The sequence below is a fragment of the Dendronephthya gigantea genome, unplaced genomic scaffold (assembly GCF_004324835.1).
Source record: "Dendronephthya gigantea isolate DGI-Jeju-01 unplaced genomic scaffold, DenGig_1.0 000000F, whole genome shotgun sequence".
Taxonomy (NCBI): domain Eukaryota; kingdom Metazoa; phylum Cnidaria; class Anthozoa; order Malacalcyonacea; family Nephtheidae; genus Dendronephthya; species Dendronephthya gigantea.
This window is the reverse complement of record NW_021163010.1, coordinates 5,822,532-5,842,351: the sequence shown is the minus strand read 5'-3', so window position 1 is coordinate 5,842,351 and position 19,820 is coordinate 5,822,532. Positions and strand designations below refer to the sequence as shown.

Genomic DNA, 19,820 nt, shown 5'->3' with positions numbered 1-19,820 from the left:
ATTTGGGTATTTAGGATTTACTGAACATGGAATTATTATCTCCACATTGACCGTTATATTTGGCCCTGACTGCAGAAGGATGATCGTAGTGGTGCATTTTCTCTCGAGGGTTGATCCGTTTTAACGAACCAGAGCTCGAAGTAAGTGTTCGTTAATTGTAACTTTTGTGTGACAACATGCATTGAAAAAATTGAAATTATATACTGAGTGTTTCAATTTTAATTTCAATTTGTGACATTGCTCCATCATTTCTTTTTCATATTGACCTGATTATTCAGCTTTCTCGTAATTCTATAGTCCATTTCTTGTTTCTCATTTTGACTTACAGTAAGTGACAATCAGCTATTACCAAGACAATAATCATACCTAGTATATATAATAAAGTTAAATTTCCTAATTATTCTGCTTTAATTTAATAGACATATTTGTCTAAAAATCTCATTTCGTAGTTATCTTCCCCAGGTAATGATGACATACTGGGTGTTTCTTTCATCGTATTCATCTCAACAATCAAGTCGGACGCTTCAAGAACATCATCAATCTTCACATTAAACTCGCGTGCCCGGCCATCAGCAACTGCCGCTATGTCGTTGAACGTCGCATTGTACAAATCCAAATGGCCATCCATGGATTGACTGGCGTTCCTATACAACACGTCTTTAAGAGTGTCGAATGTGACTTCCTCTGCGATGGTGAAATGCACTCCCTCGGCAGAGGAAAGCGAACCAGTCTCTGAACGAAGCGATTGTGACTTCTCATCTTGTTGTCCATTGTGCAATTCTGATACTGGTTCTGGAACATATGGTGAAGACAGCATCTTCGTCTCAAACCCTCCTTCTTCCAGAGCTTTGCTGACATCCTCAAGGGATATAAACAACCCTCCAGGGAACTCTGTTTGGGAAAGATCCTCTTCTTCAGTGAATGCATTGGATGGTGAGAGGTACTCGTAATTCTGTCGCATCTTTATACATGAAGCAATGTATCGCCTAAGCCTTGTAATACCCATTAATTCTGCAATGAAATTCAGACATGCACAAACTGTAGCATGGATGGCTACTTTAGCCCTGGTCAAAGTGTTTTCTCCATTGACCAATTGTAAACTGAGTACAAAGCGAATCATTTCAATCAAAACACCACTGTCATTTATTTCAACAGAAAGCAAGATTAATGACTTGTAAATGGAAAAAATGTTTTCTGACCGATTCAAACGGTTGGATGCACTTTGGTAAATATGCCAAAATAACTCGTCCTTCTTCTTTTGGAAAAAGACAATATCTGCTTTAGTACATTTCTTAATGACTATACCATTCTGCTCAATAGTCTTTGTTAAACCATCAATTGTGAGCTTTGGGAGATTAGCTTGTCTATCCAATAGAGTTTGAAGGATCTCATGCGCAAGCTTACTGATACGGATATTTCTGGAAATGGATACTTTCAAAAGGGAATCAAGTAGTGTGTCTGGGAAGGTTGTTGACAGTTTTTCGGATTTGTAAACAACAGCAACTTTTAGAATACAAAGCAAATACATTTCTTGTAGAGCCTCTTGTTGGTTGTTTTCATGATCATCACTCTCGATTGATTGGCTTCTTTGGTAAGAGTACTTTTGGGAAATGTTTTTTGTATTCACTGGCAGCTTTCCCATAATGAACATCATGATTTCAGACTTCTGATAGTCCGGCAATACTTGAGCAAATATACCAACAGTTTTGATAATAGCCTGCTCAAATGCTTCCTGGGATTGGCTATTCTCACCTCGAGCATCGACCGATAGCCGTAAATGATGCAGAAGTGTGTTGAAGACTTCTAGGACTGATGCTCCTATTGACTCGGCACTTGCGATAGCCACAGATGTTGAAATCACTTCAACAACATTTGTTTTCATTTCAAGCGAGCTGTTTACATGTTTGTTCAAATGGTTAAGAAGCATTTGAATAACCAGATATGAATATTGATTCTGCACTGAATATAGAATTATTTTGAAGCAATGAATAGCAAACTCGCTTGGAAACCATAATTTTGCAGAATCTAGGTGGAGGAGCACAGGCTCAATTCCTGCACGAACATTGCCAAAGCTGGCTTGACTCACTATCTCGTGCAAGATGGCTTCTGCAAAACTGCAGGGCTCATTTTCTGAATTTATTGGGGCTTCCTGATTGGATTGACCATGTTCCAGGACATGCAACAATGATGGAATGATCTTCCCCATGAATTCCTGGTCCCAAATATTAACTTGAAGATCATCAGATACAGTCTTACGGAAGATGCCTTGAAGTCCACTCAAGCCTGCAATCTTTATCTTCTTATCCTCTTCCAAGGTTCCACAGTCATGATAGCACATCTCACTGAACTTTGATACAAAGAAATCATACTCTCGATGATATGATGGTGTGTCTTCTTCAATGTTGGCAAAAATAACAAATGACTCAGTCCCCCTGATTTGAAGATCTGTCTCAGAACTTTCCAACAATTTTTGCACCATCTTAAGAAAGCTAGCTACAAATAAGTTAATATCAGGTGCATGACATGCAGACAATAGTTGCTCCATAGCTTCCATTGTGATTAGAACAAACCCATACCGTCTCCAGTAGATATGACTTTCCAGCTTCCTATTTAAATACGCCCCTATTCGATCCAACTTCTCTGGGGAAGAAAGGGCATAAAATATTAATTTATCCATGTTTGATTTCACTAATCCATCTCTAGCGTCCCTTGGAAAAATTTGGTCCACCTTTCGTTTATATTTTGGCCGAAGCTGGCCAAAACAAGAACATAGTTGGGACGTCGCCATTGGATTCAAATTGTTCCCACAGACACAGAAGAAATTTCAAAGAACTTTGTTAATACAAGATTTTGTCACATGCTTCATTAATTATCGTCCAACAGTCTTGATTTAGCTGCTGTTTTTTATCATTTTTGACGTCACTTTTACTGATACTTCATCGATATACCACAATGACCACTAATTTCTTCAAATTTCTTTCGTTAACTCATAATTTCCAGGTCGTTTTACGTGAACAACTTAACTAATTTGAATTAATTTACACAAAAAAAATTATATTCCTTTGAATTCCTCTGCGATGTTTCCACTAGGGGATTCATCAATAAAATTCCCCCATACTCCAAGAGAATTTAAAAATACGGAATACACGAATTTATATAGATTCATTCATCGATAAATTACATCCTTCCACAATAGCGAACGACGATGCATTTTGAAATATTTTTGTGTTGTTTCTCAACAACAAAAATTGAAATTTGAAAAATATTTATTCTTTTTCATTGTGGTTGTGCCATTCTTTATCACCATGAACTTCCATAAATTTCCTCCAATGCTCTCCTCAAATGCGTTGTGGGATATGTATACGGTGTATATTTTTGGTGGTATGTTAAAATAGTGTCGAAGATTGACTTCAAATTATATATTTTCATTTAATACTGTACGCTTCTGAACAAGAAGATGATTTGCTCTTTTTTTCTCACGAAATAAACTGAATTTCCAAACGTTATAAGAAGTGTCCATATATATAAAACACGTGTGGATTATGTTGTTGCTAACCGATAATCTGGATGCAATATTTTCACTTGGTTACCACAAGATTCAGTAAGCTTGCATTATATTGGTTGCATTGAATATTATTGCATCAATGGCAGCAAAGACCTGGTATGGAGCTTCGTTGACACATGAAGGAAATGTACTTGAAACAAGGTCAGAAAAAATCTGCAAATTATATTGGTATATAAACAGGATAATGATTTATTATACTAGCCATCCATAGATATATTAACTACTTCAGCGCACCCCTCCCCCTACCTGAGACCCCTCCCCACCTGAAACTCCCTCTAGTAAACCACTTGGGATTGATTTCAACAACTGGTTATTATTGAGTATAAAAACATGACAAATCTTCAGCCAATGGCAGGCATGGTATAGTAACAAATTCATACCATGGAAATTAAATGATACCATGCATACTCAAGTCTAAAAAGGTGGCCAAGTTTTTCTCCATATCTCCTCAAATATACCACAGCCATGCTGTGCTTGCCAGGTAAGTATTAAAGTAGGTACTATTAAAGTCAGATATAAGCAATAAAATTTCATTGCATTTTTGTAGACCAATAACTCCACCATGCAGAAGTGTGATTAGAGGGGTATGGATGTATAAATAATTTTGTGGCAAAAATCATCTTACACAATTAAAATATACAACTTTTTACAAAGTGAAGATATTAAAATATGCTTATAGTAAGAGCTTCACAGTTAACCAGGCTAAAATATGGAACTATGTATGCAGAACTTTATACTGTTTCTTTCTATCTTCAAGCCTGTCTCAAATGGACTCCTAGTTTTACCGCCAGGTTAGTAAAGGCATTGTTGTGGCTTGTGATTTGCACTTGACACAGTGAAAGTGTTTAAGCCTTGGTTATAATTACTGGTACTCACTTTAGATAATGCAGACATCCAATTTAACTCAGATGTGACAGTCGCAGCTCAGTCAAAAAAAAGAACTGGCAGTGCTGATAGAGTTCAAACAAAACTTCATTCTGTTGCCAGAAGCAGTAGTGCCGGTGAAAGACTTTGTCGCCATGATGGTGATTACAATTTTTTTTATGAATAATATAATTTGTGAATGTTTATTTCTTAAATAATTTTGAGATGTTATTTTTAATATAATTAATTTGAGTATGTAATTTTTTCTGTTACCAATATGTATAATTCTAAAACTCTGCAAAATATTTATGAATATGTGATATATTTAAAGTATTGAGGATTTGAGAAATTTTTTTCTTATTGGAGAAAGGAACCGTCATCCTTCTGGCATTCCAAACAAAAGCAAAACGGATGAATCTATACAAAAAGAGCTCAAGATGCATCACCCTTCGCTAAGAAACTCAGATGAAAATGTTTCACAGCAAATGTTAAATGGAACTACTGAATCTGTGGATAATATCAAGATTTCTCTGGATGAATTGAATATTAACGAGAAGCTCACCTTTGAGTCAAAAGCAAAGGTATTGTGCCATATAATTTTGGTTTTTTAAAAATTCAATTAGTTCAAAAGAGTGGATTATTATAGAATGAAATATATTTCTTGTGCATACAGAAGATGTTAGGTTTTACTCTTTATTCTTACCTGATATTCAAATTATGGATTTTAATATAAACTCAGTAAATAATTTCTATTTATTTACAATGTCCTGATAGTATTGCTGTCTGTTTTTTTAAAGTTCCTCAGTTGCGTGATGTCAAAAAACTATGAAAAAGCTCTACATCGTTGTAATGAAAGTAAGAACCTCAACAGCAATCCATGCACTTTTCAGATACTGTCAGAATTACGGAGTATATATACTGTTTGAAATTTTTTTTGATATATTCTGTAGCTGAATACACATAGTACCCTAAATTACTATACCAAAGACAAAAAATCTATCTAAGGGGGATTTTTTCAATGGCCTGTATATGGTTTGTCATTCTGTGCTATTTGTATAAAATAGAGTACCCATAAGCCTTTGGTGAACCCAAAAAAGAACTTATTTTCTCTAACAGTACATACAAGTTCATGCAAACACATAACAATTTGATCCACATACTATATATAGTACATATATACTTGCATACACAGTTTCTGAGTGTCATGCATGCAATTTCCTAAAACCTCGACATTTCTCTTAATTTCAGTGCTTGCAATTGATCCTGAAAATAAGACATTGATTGATTATCAAAGTTTAATTACAGAAAAATTAAAGCAAGGTATGCAAGGTCTTTTTATTACCATTATTTATTACTGCTTTCACACTATTTTAGTGTGGTTTTAGATTATGCGCATTTTCTAATCCAAATTGTTATTTTTCATTTTACTTGCGTGCTGTTTTTGTAAGTTCCTGTACGATATGTACTCTTTACAGAGCAATCCTCGAGTGATGAAAGTGAAGATGATGGGAGTGAATCAAGTGATTCTGAAGCTGATGATGACGAGGATAGTGGCGAATCTAGTGATGATAGTGAGGATGACGAAGATGGAGAAGACGATGACGAAGATGGAGATGAGGAGGAAAACGAGGATGAATCAAGTGAAGAAAGTGAAAGTAGTTCCGACTCAGATATTGAAATACCTGTTGGTCCAATAAATCTCTTGATGGGCGGGCTACCTTTACGACTGTCTTCAGCATAAATTGACTACTGACTACTGTACATACATTTTTTATTCAAAAATTTGTATATAAATTATTATCGTGCTTGTAGTATTGAGATTACATATAATATATAATTTTACCTGAATACTTTTTCTTTGTGAAGATAGGACCTCAGCCATGCAAGCAATAAGGCCAAGCGCAAGCAAGAAAATTTCACGACTTCAGTACGTTTCTCATGTAGCTTTGCAACCAGTTGCAATAATGGTCAAATCTACGACGTATATGCTGTCTTCATTAATTGTTTCACAACTGGAATAAACTGTGGGATAAAATTATGGACTCCTTTTGGTAAACCAGGTCAGAGCTGTATGTAAAACTAATTAAAACTGGGTTGCTAACACTATCGAGTATCGGCTAATTTCATGTCACGTCCGCGTTGTTTAGATTTTTGAGTTTTTTTAGTTACTTTTTTCCGTGCGATGGGACAACTTTGAAATTTACGCGGGAAATTTTGGCGGGTAAATGCTATGGGTTAAGACTTTCAAAAACAATGAGAGTTTTACAACAACAGTCTATTTTCTTGCTTCTACAGTTTCGAAGTTTTCTGATGCACATCATTGTAGACAAATGCGCATGCGTTTCTGCAGAATTTAACAACTCAGCAAATTGCGATTACATGGACAAATGATGTAAATTTCATCCAACCTAGCCGAGTTGTCCCGGCTGTCAACAGCCGATGTCTCGGCCAAGTGAGTTGACCGGTATTCCTTTTGATCGCAATGGGGACTTTACTAGGAAATGTTATAAGGCCGCAGTATCGGCGAAAATGTCCCACCTAGGCTAGCCGGGGCAACTCGCCTCACGTAATCGGCTCCTAAGATGCACCAAATCTACGACGCGAACGTGACATGAAAACTGCTACTAGTGTTAGAAAACCAGTATTGAATTTGTTTTCCATACTGCTTTGACTTCGTTTATCAAAAAGAGTCTGCATGTAATTTTCATTCCTGCATCGGAAACTGTGGAAATTAGAGCAGTTTTATTTCACGTCCGCGTCGTAGATTTGGTGAATCTTAAACTCACTACTGTATCTTATATAATAAGGTACTGTTGTCTTTCTGTTTTTGAAATTCTGCTGAATGTTTTTTTCCGTTTCGGGTGGAGTGATCTCGTTACAGAGGTCTTGCTCTATCTAAACTGTAATAAATCTTATCGACCATTTTTTCCACAATTTTCTATTTCATATACGTTAGACTCCTTAACAGATGCATGCACAGATAAATTTGTTTCATATATTAATTATTTGTAGTGCCCAAAGGTTACTGCAGCCAATTGCGCTGCATATCAGAAATTTATCATTTATGAAACCAAAAGTGCACGGTCTTCAGTTAATTCTTTATGCTGAACAAATAGTTCTAAATAATTTCAAATGCAATGCATATATTTCGAAGTTCAGAAGATTAAGAGAATTACTTATTACCATTTGTACTAAAGGCAAAGCGGTATGAATGATAAATATAAATATACTGCCTTCATCATGTATTTTACAGTGATATCATATAAATTCATATTAATATTACTTATATTGTATGTATTGTATATATGTATTGATATCTTTTATTCATCAATTTCGTCAATCCCGAGCACAGCTATAATTACTGCGATAAATAATATTCGTAACATTGCAGTATCATTTTTTAAAACTAACCTACTTTTGTTCATTCTACTGTTCTAGCAATGAAACCTGAAAGTTAAATTTAGGGTTGTCTATATTAAAATTGCTTGGCTGCATGCAAGCGAGCGCATGCATAGCTTTAACAACGAGATATCCAAAAAAGTCTGCTGCACACTTGTACTAAGAATATGGGTTTCATAAATTTGTTCGAAGTTCTATTAAAGCGAGTTTTACCTCAAAAGTATGATAGCAATCATGCTTTAATATGATCTGCCAAATGAAAATTTCAAGGGACAGAGCTAGCTGAGGAAACAACTTAGGGCCTCCACAGACTAGGGATTTATTGTCGACAACTATTTGTGGTCGACAACTAAATAAGTCCGATAAAAGAAGTTTTATCAGACTTAAAGAAGAAGTTTTTACACACTATAAAGACGCCAAAAAATGAGGCCGTCGACAACTACACAGTTTCCCTTTTCGAACAGGAAGTGCTTATAGTTGTTGACAACTAATAATTAGAGTTTAGTTGCCGACAACTTTCGCGAAAGACTACGTTATTTAGTTGTCGATAACTTTTAGTTGTCGCATAGAACAAGTACACGCATAGAACAAGTTTACCAGTGTGAAAAAGGGTACTGTTCTTTGTGAAGTTATTCTGCTAGCCTCTTTACATGGAGTTCAAATATTAATGCCTCGTCCCTGGGAAGTCTAATGAAATCTCTTGTTGCAGTGTCGATCTTCTTCGATTGAGAATATCTTTTGCTGTTTCTCGAAATTTGGCGCTACGCCAGAATACAAGACAAGGGTTGAGAAGAGAGTTGATATAAATTAAAGTGGTTGAAAGTGACAACATTATGAAATAAGTTTCGTCATTTATCATGACTGTATCAACAATGAAAAATGAAATATTAAAGCAGATATGAAATAAATAGCAACCCAAAAGACTCAAAGTAACAGCTAGAGCGGTGACTGTCGACCTCAATATCTTGTTTCTCGAAACGATTTCCGGCGACGGAGGTACTTGCATGTTTTGAATAGAGCTTTGATGCCGAGCGATGAGTTTGTATGTCCAACACCAGAAGAAAACCACGGTGACAAATGTGGTGCATGTGATGCAAAGTGCGAGATAAATATCAGCTTCAAAACCTTCCGTCAAGACACCGTTGATTATAATTGCTATTGTTACGGAAAGCCACGAGACGATCACAACGATGTTCAGACGACACTCAGTAAGGATATTTTGATATCGATACGGATAGGCCAGGGTGATAAAACTCTGCAAACTTAGAATAGAAATTGTGATCAAAGAAAGATAAACGAACAACCTGGTTGCTTGCTCGACGATCTTCCACAGTACATAATCACATTTTCCGAATTGATTCCTCAGCGCAGCTGTCACGGTTGCTGGTTGAATAAAAGCCGTCACGCCAATGTCAGTTAAGGCAAGAAGTAGAAACATCTTGTTGTGAATTGTTCGTAGACGAGGGTTACGATAATATGCCGTGATCACGAGACCGTTTGCGAAGGTTCCCAAGAGAGAAACGACGATATTGAGAACCACGCAAAAAGTGTTTACTGCAACGGTTTTTTCACTGATTGCAACGCAGTGTGGAAGCCATTCGGGGGAACGAATTGTCAAATTATTCTCCATTCTTTGCGTAATTTACTTTTAACTACCCTTAGTTGTTGTAAGATCGTTTGCCTAACCAAACTTTTTCCATCCAGCCTCGAGCCGGTCTTTCAACAAGTATACACAAAAACTCCAAATTTGCGAGAGCCCGAAAGCGATGAAAGTGTTCTATAATTCTAATCAACCGCTTCACAATACATTAAAACAAAGGTGACATTTGACATTTTTCATTTGCATATGCATACGGCCTTCACAAGATTGTAAACATATTAAACATTAGTAGTTATTGCATGCAAATTTGGGAAAACTGCATGAAAACAGGCACTTACATGCTTCAATGTGTCAAAGTCGTCAATGTCATACAATTATATGATTACCTCAGCTGCATGAGAATATGAGGAAATTTTGCCAAAATGGCCTTGTTATATGTGATCAGTTGGTAACAAAGATTATTCAGATAGTCATTTTAGAACGAATAAGGCTCGGCGTATTGGTTTTTACAAACGCTGAAAGTATATATTTCCATTGAACGCGCGTGGGCAATAGAGACAAGAATTTATAAACAATTTTTTTGGAAAATGTGTTATGAATTAATTTAACAATTTACCTTTCAATTAGTTAACCCGAACCATTGCTAACAGTGAAAAGGTCACGTTCAAACAACATATATATAAATGCATTAGTTTCATGAACAGAAGCCGGGATGTGACTGAAGGCTTTCTGCTTTTCCGGGTTTTTTTAATAAAATATTGTTACATTTTAGATCCTTTATATATACCTATATAAATTGCCCTTGGAGGCATTTAAAGGCATAACTGCATAAGAAATTATATAGTTATAATCTTTTCCGAAATGAAAGAAAACATAACACATTAGAGCATTAAACGAGCTGAGTCAACCTGACATGCGACACCTGCAGAAATGCGTGGGTTGCTCTCGACACCGGTGTACATGTCGTTGTTTCCGAAGTGTTCATATTTAGACAGCGGCGGCTCTACTCGACATTTTGTCTGCTATATATTTCGCAATTTTTACAGCATTTTTTTGGATGACTTCCAGCGACGTCTATAATATAGAGCGTAAGCCACGTATAGGCTATGTAGCTCAAACCAAGTAACCGTGACAAAAAAAAGCAAACAGAAAAACAGCTATATTCAAAAATTAAACAAGCGCACTAAGTTTTTAACTAGGCAATTTTGTTTTGCTTAAATTTTTGCTAGATATCGAGTTAAAAAAGTGGTAAATATTGACTAAATAATATTCAAGTTCAAATATTCAAATATTGAAGTCAATTTCATATATTAGTGTCGGGTACGATGCCTGGTTACCAAGTTACGTTTAAGAACTGAAAATGAGTCAGAAAACTGAGAATTTCAATCTCAAAGTACACATAAAAAAGTGCATAGTCCAAATGATAGATTTAAAGACATACATGCCTCCTATCTACTGGCCATAATTTGTAATTAACTTACTGTCGGTTATAGCTGTTGAGTGACATCCTTAATGGGAAACTCTATTGATTTTAAAATATTACTACAATGACAACAGTTGAGTGCGGAGATAGTGAGACTTGATTTTATTTATATAATACACAGGTATAGATAATTGCTAGAGTGTAATGTTTCAAATGTGATGATTAAATGTGATTTTTATAACTAAACGATGCCCCTTTTAACACTAGAGTCAATTTATTGGCACGGCACCCAACCTCGTACCCAGGCGCTTTAATAGTAAAATATATAACGTCCCAAGCACCCCCGCGCGCTCGCCTTTATTTAACTGACCACTATACAATAACTGAATGCAACTTAATATATTTTGCTATTAAAGCGCCTGGGAACGAGGCTGCACGGCACCCGTGCCCAGTTCATTAGTGTTTATCCTACCATTGCAAAGGCCGAGCGCTGATTAAATTGGTTCGGGTACCCATTTTATAAATTGACAGTAGTGTAAACGGAACTTATGTATGCTTTGCGTGCCTGTTTTTATATTTAACGATTAAATAATCTGCCACCAACTTTTATTCCAGTCAGTGCAATGCGCATGCGAATCAGAAAAGAATACTCTAACGATTTGTGCGTTTTAACTCGAATCACTCAATCCGGCAATCACTCACGAACTCTCACTCACGACAATCACGAATAAAATGATCTCTTCGTAGTTTTCCCTCAAAGTATTTTGTATTTTTATTGTAAAGATATCTAAATGTCTTTCCATCGACGAAGAAGAATGTTTTGCCGTACCTCCACGTAATCACATCGTCTACAGGAAACGGAACGCCTTGCCAAATACTGGTCGAATAACGCGGATATCCTGAACTTTCCACCGCCATTTTGTCCTCGTTGTAGCGCCAATATATGTTATCTGTGAACATATAAGTCTGTCCCGTAGATTTCCAAACCATCACAGCTCCGACGTATTGTAGCGACGAACTACGATGGTTGGTGATGTACCTGGATAGTTCGCTTGGACCGTCAAGTTTTATGTTCTCCCGGTACCGCCAAAATCTAAGAAAAAAATACCAAAATTTCTACAGACACGCGTGCCTTCCAGTCTACCTCAATGGATTCTCATTGCGAGGCAAAGGGGAAAAGCTATAGTGGTTGTTTATTCGTTGCATCATCTTTTTAAATGAAGGATAAGAAAAAACACTAAGCACGTTTCCTCACTGTGACGCCCTTAACGCCACGCTATCAGTAACAGCCCTATTCGCAGGTTAGGTTATAACGTTAATTATAATTTTGCTGTATTCTTAGGTTTGGAAAATATCGAATCGACTCGAAACCCGTTTTATGTGCATTTGCAGCATAAAATCGTAAATGTAATTTTCCGGGGCAGTGAAAGCAATCTGATTAACAACCTTATTCAAATCACCCTTAACGGGTGACGTATAATGTAAATCTTCAAAACTCTCCCAGTTTTAAGCGCTTGCCTTAGCTATTTGAAATTTAAATTGATATATCTATGGCTATAGTAGTATACTCTATGTCTAAACTATAGTCAAAACGGACTATACTGCGTCGGAATGTTACCTGCATGATTTCATGCAAAACAAGAGTTTAGGACATAATTACGCTAACTTAAATTTACACACCAAATTCATTTATTGACGTTGATAAAGGTGACCAAGTCTAATAACTATTATACTGCCGTGGTTTTATAAGCCGTTGCAGTGTAAACAAACTGTCATATATCGTTTCCCATACACTATGACTATATATAATTTGGCTGGCATTTATTGCCATGAAATTGCACGTCGTAATTCTTAATAACATTTTTAAGTATATATAAAATGCTCTTATCCTCGGCAGCTTCTGATAAAATGTTTCTTCACGGGATATCCCCTGTATCTGCCCAGAGAATATGCACGGTATTTGTGATATCTTCCGTTCTTGAAGAAATATGTGACGTCTTTTCTCCATGTAAAGATACCGTCAACGGGAAAAGGAATGTTATGCCAAAATTTGCTGGCCCCCTTCGGGTATCGTGGGCTCGATTTGAGGATCTTTCTATTTGCCTCGCCATATCTCCAGAAGGAATTGCCAGTGAAGAAATACACCAGAGGATTATTTGAGCCTTTCCATATCATAACTGCATCAATTTTGCGTAGTTGTACTTTGCGGTGATTTTTTATGTACCTCGATAACACGCTTGGTCCCTCAACTCTCCTCGTATTACGGTACCGCCAAAATCTGACAGAAAAATAATAATCCGCCATTTTGGAACGGCATGATTTTGAATGCGGCCGAACTTACAGGTTATATAGAAACGAATGTGAATGAGTAATATACCATCCTAGATTGTTGAAGCTACGCGCTCTTAAAAGCCTGAAGGGCAAACTCTAAAATTACATTTTAAGGATTACTGACGTACATATACGGATTACGATATACAATTACGAAATATCGTGTCGGAAAACATAAGTATAGTGGCGAAAAGAAAAGCGACATGAGATATTTTACGTATAAAATAGGCATTCCAACTCTCAAAATGATAGTGAGTTTATACTAAAGTAATAGCATTGGCGCAACATAATACATTTTGTTATATGCGCATGAAGTATGAACATAATTAATAAATGAGCTTCTAACGAAAGCAAGAAACGTAAAAGCAATATGGAGTATGGTATTAACTCTGCAAACTGACTGTTTGGAGCGAAATCCGCTGACAACGTTGTTGTGTGTTTATGGGCGCATATGTCGCTTGTTTTTTTCAATGCGCTCAGAATTCAGGGTAAATTGCAACGCAGCGAAAAAATGTTCTGAAAACATATCGACAGGAAAGAGAGGACAGGAAATCAAAATGCTTTCTTACAAAAATCACAGTTGGTCGAAAACATGAAATATTATCTGTTGAAAAGTATTCTCTCTGACAAAAAAACCGAATGCGAAGGCAACGAGTGCGCCATTCATTGCTCGTGATATATAAATACAATTCAAATAAACTATATATAGCTAGCTATGGGCAGTTTATTTTAGTTCAACTGTGAATGGCCGCGTTCTGTTGAAACATAGTTAGAATCAATAGCAATTAAGAAGTCTTCAAGGAAAATATTAAAAAAAGGTTTTCACGAAAAACACTACATGTATATTCACAATTGTGGAAAGAAACTCCTCAAACTTTCTTTATATACTTTTCTTTATATTACTTTCTTTATACTTTGCATGTGTTGAGAAAGTGATGAGTTCCGACGAAGGGACATGCGTCGCAATATGTCATCGCAATACATACATGATACTAACAAGTTTACCAGTATGGTCTAAACACCTACTTGTTTCCTTTAAAGAAGATAGTATCTCCATCTGAAACTCTCTCATAAGCGGAGTCCAAATTTGACTCTAATCCCGGCCATTTCGTACTGATCAATTGTTTACTTGCGATTTTCTTGCTTTTATCGACGGTCCATACGTATTCTCCTTTGAGGAAATAGGTGTTTTGTGTACGACTTTCGTAGAAAATGGCGTCAAATTTCCGGAAATCGCAAACTTCCGATTTCGGGGGTCGTGTCGTGACGGTTCCAGTAGTAGGTCTACCTGGAATGAAACAAAATGAAAGAAATACGTTACTCACAAGTCACAAATTAAGGGAAGTTAACGAATCAATGATGATAACGTAACGTAGGCAGTTAAGGAGTGTATTGACTGTTATGGTTCACATACGACGCCGATTGCCCACGTGACGTGAATTTCTATATTCAATCAGAAGCCGACAAAAGAGTTTTAAAAATTTTGAAATGAAGGTGGTTTTATTGACATTTGAATGTATGTATATAATGCTGAACAAATCACTTACAAATTTGGGTTTGTAATATTGAGTAAAAACGAGACATTCATTAAAAAAAAAGCTTGATTTCAAAGGTGCACGCTTGAAGCTTTCCAGTGGAAATATCTTTAATAATTGCGATGCTTTAAGAAATAAACGACTGAAACAGGATCATTTGATATTCATCAGCGATCCTGTAATGCATCGAGTAAACGTCTCATGGAAGAGGTGAAAGAGCATCGTTTCCGGCCTTGCATATCTCTGCTACCATCATCTAATCATGCAGTTATTGTCGATTGATGTGTCATGTATAAGTGGCTTGTATAATATTAAATATTGAACGAGCAGCATGACCGAAATAAGCCATGATCATTGTAAGTATATGCTTCACAATACTCGTCATTTTAAGTGAATCCATCAAATCATCGATCAAGTATGAAATCCATCAATCCATGTGTTACGCTGTATACTATAGCTTGCATGCATTTGTTAACAAATCGATGATTGCATGTGAAAGCAGTTTGTTGTGTTGATGCTGCGAAGTGTCTCGCGTGCGAAGCACTGCAGGAAATCCGCTCAACTTCCATGAAGCTTGCAATGCAACTATAAGATTGCAAGTTACAAACTGGGAGTATTATAGACGCAACTTGCAACACGATTCTTTGTCTTCGAAACTGTTGCATTACAATTATACATGAAAACTGTATTGGCTTACCATAAATAGCCTGGATGCCATTAATATCATCCCGTGTTAATCTTGTATTTGGTTTATATCCTGTGAACCATGGCCACATTATAGCACTTTCCTCACGAGAATGACGTAATCCCAAAGCATGTCCAATTTCATGTAAGGCGGTCCATGTATAGTCCGTAGTTCCTTGTTCGCCGTTGATAGTCCAGATTTCGTCGTCATCAAAATGTATATCACCAGATATTCCTATATAGGAAATAATAGGGCGGACAACCCATGTCATATGAGTATAGGACTAACTTTAGTCATTTCAAAAGTAGTTGTGAGTTGTGAATGAGTGATGAATGCAATTTTGGCTTGAAAGTTCATTAATTTGTAAAGAAATATCTGTTTCTCATAGCAATTAAAAAACTTTTCAATCTTTCTGATTCAAAAGGCAACATTTAACGAATGTGTTATGGTCGAACAATACTTCTTAAAACCAATATTAAAGAGCGAGGGGGAAGCAAAATGTGATTGTTAGTTATGACGACATGCGTTTGCTAGGAATTAGGAAATATCTTCATTGTGATATCAGCGACTTCATGGAAATTCTGACTGTAATTGTGTCGTAATTTCAGGCCATTCCTCTGCTGGCAAAAATTAAGTTACAAATGTCATTGACTGAGATCTTTTCTATAGGGATGCACTGCCTAGCTCGAAGAATTTCCTTATGAACTTTCTTGTCGATGACGCTACCAATAAAAATGGCTGTGAGGTGAGCGCATGAGTACACTAACGGAATTTGAACTCGCATTCTCGGTATTTGAAAATGTATTTTACAAGTCATATTTATATTTACCAGTATTACTGCCAGGATAAAATGCATGTGCCAAAGTGCCGCTTCTGCCATCGAATGGATAAAAATCACCATGGTTACCAACTCCAAATTTGACGATTATGTCGGCGCTATTATCGTTGTCAGCCAAACGTCGAAATGACAATTTACTGGCATCCTTCCACATCCTGAATGACTTTTCCATGGTCACTCTCACTGTTGACGCCGAAATCTTCGCGCGCGGCTGAGGAGAGCCATGCACACTCCAAGTCAAATCCTTCAAATGAAATGACAAGGCCCGTTTATTTCACTTTTTTATGTGCGATTTTCTTCTTTAGTTAGATGTGAGCGAGTGAATTAGTTACGGGTGTTCAAATAGGAGCTCTTATACATCAGAGCATTCGTAACTATAGTCACACTATAGTTCACATCTATCAAAAGAAGAAAATCGGTTTTAATTACGTATAGTTATTACGTCCTTGCTCATACATCATACTTCCAGGCCAAGGGTATAGCCGTTTAGCATGCAGGGAACAGGAAGCATTTTTGTCGTTTTTCTTCTTGTACCCGTTCTAAAAAATGGACTACCAGATAGCAATTTCTAACTTCCCTCCAGCTTAATACGCTCTGATTAGACTACAGCAACATTACCAGTTTTTTCCATTTGCTACCCTGCGTTACATAACGCTTCAAACGAGGAGGAGTATTTTTTGTGTCGCGATCTCCACACCGCGGACCAGTGAGCTTTGCGATTGTCGCTTCGTCCATCACACCGGTCACAGGCAGTTTGGCATAGGTCTGAAATTCCTCGATCGCAGTTTTCTTTTTATTCGGTGGGGGTGTTCCATCATAGCTCGCCATGTAGCCGTATCTTGCCAGATATTGGTCGTGCTATAAAGTGCATAACATCTGTAATTAAGCCATTTAGCCTAATATATATTTAGCCTAATATATATTTTTTTTAATCCAAGAAAATTTTGCTATGGCCAGTTCAACTTGCCAAGCGAGTTTAGTTTTGTTTGTCATCTGTAAGAGTATATCAGAAAAGATTCTATCATCCCTCAAATTTTTGTTACAATGTACTGAATGACTGGTCTTACATATATGGTATTTAAGTGAATTTCGTGAATGTTGAGACAAGACAACCAAGAGGCAAGAGTCAATTTTGCAGGTGTCAGGTGTCTTTCACCATGGTATTCCCCTTGACCCCTTTTTATCTATAATAACGGAATTTGTTATTGACTTACTGTGGGCTTTTTCGCAGGACTTTGAGCATCATTGCAATCCATTAGAATAAAACTCGCTGCGAGAATAAAAATGCCCTACACACAATAAAAAAATGCCACAGAAGTGAAATGGAATTCCCCAGTAACATGGTTTTTATTCAATTGATAGTTGAATGACGAGGTGATGGGCAAAAAACAGCGCAGTCGCAGAGGAAAAATAACTGCAGCTATATTAAAGTTAGACCTTGATTCTCTTGCTTGATTAAATTTATTATTATTATTATTATTATTATACAATTATTTGAAAACGGTAGTCCTTCAGTTATATCTGATTTTCAAGGAACCGTTTCTAATTACTCTAATATTAGTTACAATTATTAGCCTAACATAAATGTCTACAAGTAATAAGCGGGTTTTATTTTATTTCAAAAATTGAAAATTGATGTTATAACTTCGAAAATACACAGTTGATCACGCAATGCAACATCATGTAACGGATTAGCATAAGATCCGCAATCTCGTTAAAAAACCCGAAAAAGTGTTCGCGCAAAAGACGCGAAAACAGTCAGTTCTTTGCGGTATATTATAGAACACAAAACAGTTAAAAAATAGTGCGTTTGAAAGTGACAGCGGAAGCCAAGTATTGTTGACAATTCGGCGGCGTGCCAAGTCACCAACGGTGCTGTCTAACTTTTCAATGGCGATTCCTGAGGATCTTTTATTCTTTTTCAATTGTGTTGCCCGGTATAGAGCAGTTACAGACAAATCATTCTGCCCGTGCGTCCGAACTGACACACTTTCTGCCCGTCCGAGCGGAGAACGGTAAACGAGAATAATGAATATTTAATTGTTTCTCATCATCAAACACAAATGACTATTGGTAGGGACGATGTTTGTCATGCTCGTGCATCTCGGTTTTCAAATATATTTTAGCACAACGCTTTCCTCACTACATACTGATCTTTTGAAACCTATTTGCCGGTCTTTCTACGCTATCGCAACCATTCTTGTTTTGATACAAAGCGCCAAAAGGGCCAACATTTCAAGTTGTAGTGTTGCGCGTCAACTGTCAAGTGGATAATCCAAATGAGTGTCGCTAAAGTTTTCTCTCTGCGTTTCCTAGTTTTTTTTCCATCTTCATTGCTACGAGACCCTTTCTGCCTGCGTGTAAAAACGGTGACCCGTATACATACCGAATATGGTCTATGGACTCCCATATATGAATTGCGCGCCTGGCTTTCTTGTGAATAAATGGATTTACATTTTACAACTGTTGAAAATGCGTTACAAACTTGCCTGTGGGAATTAATTCGCGGCAATAAATAAGACGTACCTTCATATTGCTTCTGCTCTATTTTTCGCTCCGTCACCCTTCTTTCCCAGGAGGAAATTGTGTGAAAAGTAATGAAACACGAGGTCTCACCTGTGTTCGCACGGAGTGCACAGCAGGAAACAGTCACGATTGATGCGCGAGAGAAACAGCATGGGTGGATGTATGAATAAACAAAGAATATTCAGAACATCACCTCAGCTCTCTACTGATCGATCGTTCACAGTTATAGCTTTATCTAACTCCGCTGCATACTATATCAGCATCTAAACTCCCAACTAATTAAAAGCAGGCCATCGGGCCACTCCCACACCCATTGACATCAGAGAATGCTGCTTTCTCACGTCTCCTGATGTTTACACAATATTCTTTTTTATGTCATATGATAAAACACCAACATGGCCGACCGTGAGTTGAGAACGCACCCAGTTGGCGAGAATCCAGATTTGACAATCACGCACAGCATTTCCACTGAATCCAGTTTACTGGTTTTCCAATTCGGAGTATTTCAGACATTTCACCCCAAGTCATATCGATGATTAACTATATGATTACAAGTTTGGTTATTTGTTACGCTCTAAACTTGTGATCGCGATCGGTGAAGTGGTCACATATTATTTGCCTACTCAAATTCCACCACTGCTCACACGGGAATATTTTGTTCAAACAGTTGGCATGCAGCACTGCTAGGGTTACGCAAACAGTTGCACAAGCAAAGAATAACATTCTGACTTTAGGTAATAGTATTTCACAATGCACGCGTATCGATTTCTGGATCGCTCAAACGAGTGATTTGTTTATCCAATATAGAACTCGTGTGCATTTGTGCACTGGCGGGCGATAGAGTCCGAGTGTCACATTGGAGGGGATAGTTGCTTAAAAGCGAAATACGCTGAAAAATACGTTATTGAAAATAAATCCAATAAAATAAACTTTCGCGTTTTCCAGTGTCGCGTTTTTTGCACGTACGCACACTGCACGTAAAAGCTTATAAAACCTTCTGAGTTGTTGTATAATTCATTTAATGCCAGAGAAAACACGTCAAATCATCAACAGA

At 37.0% G+C, this 19,820-nt stretch overlaps 4 protein-coding genes across 6 annotated transcripts; 1 reads left to right on the top strand and 3 right to left on the bottom strand.

Moving 5' to 3' along the window:
• Positions 1 to 157: 157 nt before the first annotated feature.
• On the bottom strand, positions 158 to 3,033 carry LOC114516226 (protein EFR3 homolog B-like). The gene has a single exon (XM_028535651.1). The coding sequence runs from the start codon at positions 2,786 to 2,788 to the stop codon at positions 413 to 415; it is 2,376 nt and encodes a 791-aa protein (XP_028391452.1). The 5' UTR covers positions 2,789 to 3,033; the 3' UTR covers positions 158 to 412.
• A 322-nt stretch (positions 3,034 to 3,355) lies between these two features.
• On the top strand, positions 3,356 to 6,540 carry LOC114516847 (nucleolar transcription factor 1-like). 2 transcript variants are annotated; one of them, XM_028536437.1, is made up of 8 exons: positions 3,356 to 3,706; positions 4,113 to 4,149; positions 4,323 to 4,356; positions 4,447 to 4,590; positions 4,796 to 5,010; positions 5,227 to 5,284; positions 5,678 to 5,758; positions 5,905 to 6,540. In XM_028536437.1, the coding sequence occupies exons 1-8, from the start codon at positions 3,645 to 3,647 to the stop codon at positions 6,168 to 6,170; spliced, it is 897 nt and encodes a 298-aa protein (XP_028392238.1). In that variant the 5' UTR covers positions 3,356 to 3,644; the 3' UTR covers positions 6,171 to 6,540. The 2 variants fall into 2 exon arrangements, with proteins under 2 accessions (XP_028392238.1, XP_028392247.1); XM_028536446.1 differs by having other exon boundaries at positions 5,678 to 5,749; positions 5,905 to 6,529.
• Positions 6,541 to 7,976: 1,436 nt separating this feature from the next.
• LOC114517367 (orexin receptor type 2-like) lies at positions 7,977 to 9,617 on the bottom strand. Its single transcript, XM_028537065.1, has one exon. The coding sequence runs from the start codon at positions 9,456 to 9,458 to the stop codon at positions 8,493 to 8,495; it is 966 nt and encodes a 321-aa protein (XP_028392866.1). The 5' UTR covers positions 9,459 to 9,617; the 3' UTR covers positions 7,977 to 8,492.
• A 1,226-nt stretch (positions 9,618 to 10,843) lies between these two features.
• LOC114517718 (72 kDa type IV collagenase-like) lies at positions 10,844 to 19,112 on the bottom strand. 2 transcript variants are annotated; one of them, XM_028537534.1, is made up of 7 exons: positions 18,767 to 19,111; positions 17,455 to 17,529; positions 16,859 to 17,098; positions 16,232 to 16,484; positions 15,415 to 15,636; positions 14,209 to 14,470; positions 10,844 to 11,944 (listed from the first exon to the last, which is right to left on the bottom strand). In XM_028537534.1, the coding sequence occupies exons 1-7, from the start codon at positions 18,770 to 18,772 to the stop codon at positions 11,560 to 11,562; spliced, it is 1,443 nt and encodes a 480-aa protein (XP_028393335.1). In that variant the 5' UTR covers positions 18,773 to 19,111; the 3' UTR covers positions 10,844 to 11,559. The 2 variants fall into 2 exon arrangements, with proteins under 2 accessions (XP_028393335.1, XP_028393325.1); XM_028537524.1 differs by lacking the exon at positions 10,844 to 11,944 and adding an exon at positions 11,954 to 13,129 and having other exon boundaries at positions 18,767 to 19,112.
• Positions 19,113 to 19,820: the final 708 nt, after the last annotated feature.